This window comes from Phalangium opilio, unplaced genomic scaffold, assembly GCF_054372755.1.
Source record: "Phalangium opilio isolate 3A_F unplaced genomic scaffold, DU_Popi_V2 ptg000002l_1, whole genome shotgun sequence".
Lineage (NCBI taxonomy): Eukaryota > Metazoa > Arthropoda > Arachnida > Opiliones > Phalangiidae > Phalangium > Phalangium opilio.
In genome coordinates this window covers 12686861-12694606 of record NW_028324144.1, presented here as the reverse complement: position 1 = coordinate 12694606, position 7746 = coordinate 12686861, and the positions used below count along the sequence as shown (strand labels likewise).

Sequence of the window (7746 nt, the reverse complement as noted above, 5' to 3'; positions counted from 1 at the left end):
AAACCGAGTCAAAATTTCTCCCAGACTCGCGACGGAAAAATTGCTTCAGACCTATGAAATATCTGATTCTGGCAGAATACCAATTCGCCCTAACCCCCCCCCCCGAGACCTAACTAATACAAATTCTACTCTTTTGTTCTTCATACTCTTAATTGATACTGTAAAATGTTTCATTTAATTAATTAATTTTAAACAAAGGGGGGAAATAACTCGGCCCCCCAACGGTGAATTTCCTTGAAACTTTCACCAATTATACTACTTAATCATACGAATCAAATGAGATACGTCTCATTAAACTAACATCCTTCGTTCTTACACTAATTAATTAATTAATTTTAAACAAAAAGGGGGAATACCTCGGCCCCCCAACGGTGAATTTCCTTGAAACTTACGTGATATATTCTAATCAATCATACGAATCAAATGAGATACGTCTCATTAAACTAAAATCCTTCGTTCTTGCGCTAATTAATTAATTAATTTTAAACAAAGGGGGAAATAACTCGGCCCCCCAACGGTGAATTTCCTTCAAACCTTCACCAATTATACTACTCAATCATACGAATCAAATGAGATACGTCTCATTAAACTAAAATCCTTCGTTCTTGCGCTAATTATTTAATTAATTTTAAACAAAGGGGGGAAATAACTCGGCCCCCCAACGGTGAATTTCCTTCAAACTTTCACGAATTATACTACTCAATCATACGAATCAAATGAGATACGTCTCATTAAACTAAAATTCTTCGTTCTTACATTAATTAATTAATTAATTAATTTTAAACAAGAAGGGGGAATAACTCGGCCCCCTAACGGTAAAATTCTTCCTAACTTTCAACAATTAATCTACTCAAGCTTACAAATCGAATGAGCTATGCGGCATTACTGTAAAATGTTTCTTTCGTGCGCTAATTAATTAATTAACTTTAAACAAAGGGGGGAATAACTCGGCCCCCTAACGGTGAATTTCCTTGAAACTTTCACCAATTAATCTACTCAAGCTTACAAATCGAATGAGCTATGCTTCATTACTGTAAAATGTTTCATTCGTGCGCTAATTAATTAATTAACTTTATTAATGTAAAACCAATGGGGGGATGAAATGGTTGAATATCTCGGCCCCTAAACGGTGAAATTCTTCCAAAATTTCACCGATTTGTATATTATTAAGCTTATATTTACGGATTTTTATACTAAGCGTATTTACGATTAAATTTATACTAACGGTAATGGTGAATGAATCTGGTTACGACAACTTGGGAACTCAGTAAATAAAATATGAACGTAATTCGTAGGTTGGCTCAAATTACAGATTTCAATTGTAAAGTCGATTAAAATTTGTCATATATTTTATGATTAAAGTGAACAACGCGGCTAAAAGTTTCTACTCCAAATTCAGTTTACTAGTATCATAAGTTTATAAGTTATGTTCCATAAGAGTGTCACTGGTTAATGAGAGCTTGTTATGAAGTGACGTAGGCGAAACGTCATAGATTCTCGTAAAGCGACGCCTAGTGAGGCGCTGTCAAAGGCTAAGGACAGACTAAATAGGAAGATGGACTGCAAAACCGAGTGTAGTCAATTCTCGCGTCGTTCTCGAACTAGCTCTCAGTAAGTCTCTAGCTTTACGAAGTATAGGAAGTGTCATACTTATGGAACATATCATATAAACTTATGCTAGTATTTCAATTGAAGTTCCTTAAAATAACTACTATTATGACATGATTTTTTTATTTGTTTATTTAAAATCATCGTTGAAAGTACAAATAAATTTACAATTCATGAAATGTTTATTTTTTTTTTTTTGGTTTCAAATGGGTTGAATGTTCCGGAATGTGAGATTGATTCTCGGTTGTCTATCATCTTTTTCTGTTGGAACTCGGTGCTGCAAATGATACAATTAAATTACTTTGGTCAATTAATAACTACTTAATTATAAATACTTTCCAATCCAGCTGGGTGTTACCCGACATTATCAGCAAACTTCCATTTTCTAAATGCACCCGAAATTCAGCGTCAAAACTCTATAGTTTTTTTCGTTGCAATTAAATATTTAATTATTAAACTAAACTCTTTTCTTACGGAATATCTCTTTAATTCAAAAATTCTCGTTTCACCCAAGGATACTGAGGCTATTGTGGGGCAAACCCCCATAGTTTTTTCATCATCACTATGCCATGCGACTCCATCTTTCCCGTTACGGTAGAGATTTAATAATACAGAATTAAAAGAGGGGTTTTTATCATTTCGTAATAAAGAGTCGCTTCGTCAGTATGCAAAACGTTTGGGTCATAGTAGAGTCTAAAAACATTTAAAAGAGTCAGACTGTCAAATTAAATGAAACTACTATCAGAAAACAGGGCGACTTACAAAGAAGGGTTTTTTGCTGAGGGATCCAAAATAATCCATTTTCTGAAATGATCCTTGGTGAAATCGGTGCATTTTACTGGAAGAGAGACAGAAGGACTTTGACTGGCGCCTACTTCATAGCCTAAATGAGTCTCTCCGCTGCTTTTTGGTGGAGCAAAATTAGGATAATTGTATGGTTTAGGTTGATATCTATCATCATCCTGATTTAAAAACTTGTTAAGACGCTGATTCGAGTCCGACTGTCTTTTGTATTCTATTTAAATTTCATATTTAATCAATTCATTTTTTAATTATTTTATTTCAAGTTAATTTTCAACCATTATTGTTCCATTTGTTGTCTAAATAAAACATACCTTGCGAGGCTTGCGTTCTAGCACGTCTTTTAGCGTCCTCGTTCATTTTTAAGTCGTTTATAAATAATCCCTCTTTTAGATGACAATTCTTAATTTCTAGGTTTTAATGAAAAATGTTGATTGACCACTCAGTCGTTAAACTCTTAAGATGACCATTCATTTAATGGAAGCCGAGTCTTTACCAAGCTTATCCTGTGTCCTCTGCTAAATTCACTTTAAGGTGTTGAATATTTTTAGACTTTAATCAAATTTTATAAAAAAACAGTAAATAATCTGTAAAAACTTATATTTTTTATTGCAACTATTTAAAAATAGTATGAAAGAAAAAACCTTTAACATTAGTCTTTTAGACTATAGACTACGTCATTTCGTCTAACTGTAACCCGCGGCTCCTTATCTATAATTTTTAATAGGGATGAACCGGTACCGATACCATATCGGTATCGGCACCGATACTCGGGGTTTCCCGATAGTATCGGATCGGTTGGTTCGATACCGATACTAAACCGATACTCGTTTGAAATGCGTTATATGGCGCTACATGACATTTTTAGGTCTTTTAGTAACGTAATGATGGTGATAATGTCTCATTTCTATGAATTTCAATCGTGAAGAGTTCTCATTTATATAAAAAGTACCTGAATTCAGTTTATCTAACAACTAATAAGCGAAAATCTTTCTTAGTACGCGCCCACTACTCTCTGGGGATGAACCGATACCATATCGGTATCGGTTGAATTATCGGGTTTTGGATCATAGTGAGTAAATATCGGTATCGATCGATATCGGGTTAAGCCTGGTATCGGCCATCTCTAATTTTTATCTTAAAAAACTCAAAAAAAAAAACACCTTACAATTAGAATAGTAAACCAAATTTAAATCACTTTTCAAGTAGAGCTCAGATTCAAAAGGTAAATTTTAATGTTAAGAAAATTTGTTGAATTGTCGCGGACGCTCCAAAAGAGAGAGAATTTTAAACTGTAATTGTCGTCGTTAAGATTGCGCTATTAAATAGTGAAAATTATTGTTAAATATTAAGGCTAAATTTAAGAATAGCCCCTGCTCTTCCAAACTTAATAAATCATATACCAAATGAGAGCTTACGCCTTCCTCTATTCATTGCAGACCATTATAATAAGCGCAAACAATAATTAACATTAAAAACTAATTATATATATAGCAGTGCCAAAGGCTTTGCCGGGACTCGCTGTGATGATACTCGCAGCGGCGCCGCACTTAACCAAACCAAACCTAACCTAAAATAATGTGTAAATTATGTAAAAATAAAATAATCTACGCGGAATGAATTTTGTTAAAATAAGTAAAAAATTACCTTAAATCATAAATGTTAGGTTAGGTTTGGTTAGGAGCGTTTTGTATTTTTAAGAATGCGATTCTTTGATCACTGAAACTTCGTATGTTTGAAGCTATATATATATATATATATATATATATATAATTAATATAGTTGACTAATGTCGGGACTCTGGTTACCCATGAATTTTCTTAGCCATCCCGTAGACCACTGACCTCCCTCCAATTTACAATTCGCCCTAACCACCTCCTCCCCCCCCCGAGACCTAACTAATATAAATTCTACTCTTTTATTCTTAATTGATACTTAAAATGTTTCATCCGCACTCTAATTAATTAATTTTAATATATAATATATTTATTTTAAATTATCGGTATATTTTTAGTTTATGTCACGATTTATGCGGCAATGCTGTGTATTCCTTTTCATACAAACTATGAAGTGATTTTTACTCATTACAGAAATTTGTTTTATAAGCAGTTAGTTTAAGAATAGTTGATTTTAACATCTCCCATTTTTTGGCGCTGCCCATCACTTCGTAACTGGAACTTTCTTCTTTGTAAGATTTCCCTACTCGCCTCGTAGAAGAAACTTTGGCTGTAACTAATAAGTCGGCGAACCTTAAGGAAAGAAATTTAATATAAATTTAGTTTCTTTATCTGAACTGTTTAAACATAATTACTTTTTGAAAATAATATGTTGAATTCTCACCTTTTTATTTCCGGCGTTCGACCAAGTAACTGTTGCAATGGAAACTTCAAACTAGTTTGTTTACGAATGAAAACGGTGGTACACCTCAAAGACCACATAGAAATTATTACCCGGTCTCTTTAAATACACAATGAATTATTTCTTATAAATTTCCCCTTTTCAATTTGTTACCCTTATGGTTGCGGAAAACGAAATACAAAATAAATATTTACTGTCGGGACAAGACAGCCTATAGGGTGAGGGAAACCTACATTGAAACCCGTAGCCCCTGTAAAAGTGTTTATCCTGCTTTTTTAGTTATACTTTGGTACAGATGTTGTACAGATGATTAAAACAACTATTTTATTTATATTAACCAATTAGTTTCACCTAGTACAGGTTAAGTAGGTAACACGATTACACCCTGACCAAGTTACTTATGGATGTGGAACCCTTTAAATATAGTCCTTGCTTTGGTCCATGGTGGCTGTGCCACTACCAGTTCTGTGAAGAATTGGCAACCCCATCGCCTAGGGGTGGTCGCCCATTTCCGCACAGTTTTATTTTTCACATCTTAAAAACCTATAGCCCGTTTCCGCACACTTTTTCATGACCCATTTCCCCACAGTTTGCAAAAGTAAAAAAATAAATATTTCTAGTTGATTACATTTTAAAAAACTTAAACTTATGCTGCTTGCCCATTGATCCGAAAAGAGCCAAAATGTGAGGTTTTATGACTAAAATTTTCGATGCTATTTAACGACAGATTTATTTTTAATGCTCCTTTTACTTATATTTTTAACAAAATCACACTTGGTTTAATGCTTACGTCTATCAATATACTTTTCTATATCGATAGTGATATTGCCATGTTCAAATCACAGGTATAATGGCATGCCCCTATTGTCGCATAACCTAACCTAACCTAATCTAACCGAGCCTCATCTAACCTAACCGAACCTAACCAAACCTGACCTAACCCCAACGGAACCAAATCTAACCCTAAACAATATCTATAGTGAAATTGAAATGGTCAAATCACAAGTTTAATAGCATAACCAAACCTAACCTAACCCTAAACTATATCTATAGTGAAATTGCAATGGTCAAATCAAAAGTTTAGAAGCATGCCCCTATTGTAGCATAACCAAACCTAACCTACCGAACCTAACCCTAAACGAACCGAACCGAACCTAACCTAATCAACAAGCAAATAAAAATGTTTTAGTTGCAAGCTGTGCGGAAATGGGTTATGGTAAAAAATGGTGAATTAAAATTTCAATGTGAAAAGAGTGCGGAAATGTTCCATAAAAAGTGTGCGGAATTGGGCTATGATTCTCGAAAAATGTGCGGAAATGGGCATCCTCGCGCCTAGGGGCCACGCCCGATAGCCATGCAAGGCCAGCCACGGGCGGGTTTCTTTACTCTAGGATCCCAAGCCTAATTTGAGTTTCTTAAGTCTAGGATCCCAAGCCTAATTTGAGTTTCTTAAGTCTAGGATCCCAAGCCTAATTTGGGTTTCTTAAGTCTAGGATCCCAAGCCTAATTTGGGTTTCTTAAGTTTAGGATCCCAAGCCTAATATGGGTGTCTTATGTCTAAGACGCTGTACCGGATTATGGGTTAATTATGTAATCTTGTACAGCTTTCTATATCTTTTTTATAAATTTCCCTACAGTTTAATATGTCATTTGTTGCCTTTTCATTCCCAGGGTACAGTATCATGGGTTAGAAAAGGTTTTAATATAGGATTGAACGAAGTGTTACGCGACCCAAACCAAAGACCAAAGTTTACTATAGTCAACAAAATTCTCTAGATTGAAAACGGATTATTGAAATTGGCCCAGTAACAGTATAATGAAATCTTAAAACGCTATCTTTGAATACTCTTAAATGTGCATGTTTAGCTTGATTAGAAAAAGATCTTACATTCCAATTGCTTTAGTTTCCCATAGACAATTTCGTTTATTACAAACAGAGAAAGCAAAACATAGGAGCGAGACTGCCAATGGGGTATTCTCCCTCGCGCCAAGAAGCTCCGCCAGAGGTAGTGCGAGTTGGTTCGCTCCCGCGTGTAGTGAACTCGGGCTCAGTGTGGCGTTGCTTCTTGCCGCGAGAGAGAATAGCTAAAGTGGTTACTCCCTCGGTTTAATATGCTTAACTACCCGGCGTTGCGCGTAATTTTTTAATTATTCTGACTTGAAACCTGGAAAAGTTTCCTGTCTATGTAGACACTAAATAATCTTTGACGCCACACGTATCTGCATGATGTATTTTTTAAACAACCAAGCTTTTAAACTCAATAAAACGATGATTAATTAGGTGTCACTCATTAGGTCTTACCAACTAATATTGTGTAATATTGAGTACTACTCGTCGGGTGCAACGCAATTTAGTGCTATTAACCTTGATTGCGCACAATGCCCAGCCTTTGCCTGTCATTTATAAGTTAATAAATCCATTGTTATAAGCATATAAATCCGCAATTTTATGCCTAATTGAGAATACGTAATTATATGTCTAGATAAAAATCCACAGTATAAATTTAATCGTAAATACGCTTAGTATAAAAATCCGTAAATATAAGCTTAATAATATAAAAGTCGGTGAAATTTTGGAAGAATTTCACCGTTTAGGGGCCGAGATATTCAACCATTTCATCTCCCCATTGGTTTTACATTAATAAAGTTAATTAAATAATTAGCGCACGAATGAAACATTTTACAGTAATGACGCATGGCTCATTCGATTTGTAAGCTTGAGTAGATTAATTGGTGAAAGTTCAAGGAAATTCACCGGTAGGGGGCCGAGTTATTCCCCCTTTTTATTTAAAGTTAATTAATTAATTAGTGTAAGAACGAAGGATTTTAGTTTAATGAGACGTATCTCATTTGATTCGTATGATTGAGTAGTATAATTGGTGAAAGTGTCAAGGAAATTCACCGTTGGGAGGCTGAGTTATTTCCTCTTTTTGGTTAAAATTAATTAATTAATTAGTGTAAGAACGAAGGATTTTAGTT

The 7746-nt window shown here is 34.5% G+C and overlaps 1 protein-coding gene and 1 long non-coding RNA gene across 2 annotated transcripts; both read right to left on the bottom strand.

Moving 5' to 3' along the window:
- Window positions 1–1731: 1731 nt before the first annotated feature.
- LOC149719857 (uncharacterized) lies at window positions 1732–3880 on the bottom strand. Its single transcript, XM_089858110.1, has 2 exons — window positions 2724–3880; window positions 1732–2623 (listed from the first exon to the last, which is right to left on the bottom strand). Exons 1-2 carry the CDS (start codon window positions 2767–2769, stop codon window positions 2367–2369), a joined length of 303 nt encoding a protein of 100 aa, XP_089714236.1. The 5' UTR covers window positions 2770–3880; the 3' UTR covers window positions 1732–2366.
- Window positions 3881–4206: 326 nt separating this feature from the next.
- Window positions 4207–6528, bottom strand: LOC149719856 (uncharacterized). Its single transcript, XR_016376271.1, has 2 exons — window positions 4750–6528; window positions 4207–4658 (listed from the first exon to the last, which is right to left on the bottom strand). It is a non-coding gene; the product is annotated as an uncharacterized LOC149719856 (long non-coding RNA).
- Window positions 6529–7746: the final 1218 nt, after the last annotated feature.

What these genes read in the sequence shown, in the direction of transcription:
- LOC149719857 (XM_089858110.1), bottom strand. Translation starts at nt 2,769, where the DNA reads ATGAACGAGGACGCTAAAAGACGTGCTAGAACGCAAGCCTCGCAAG. An exon ending in TAGAACGCAAGCCTCGCAAG is followed by an intron (nt 2,624 to 2,723) that starts GTATGTTTTATT and finishes AAATTTAAATAG; the next exon opens with AATACAAAAGACAGTCGGAC.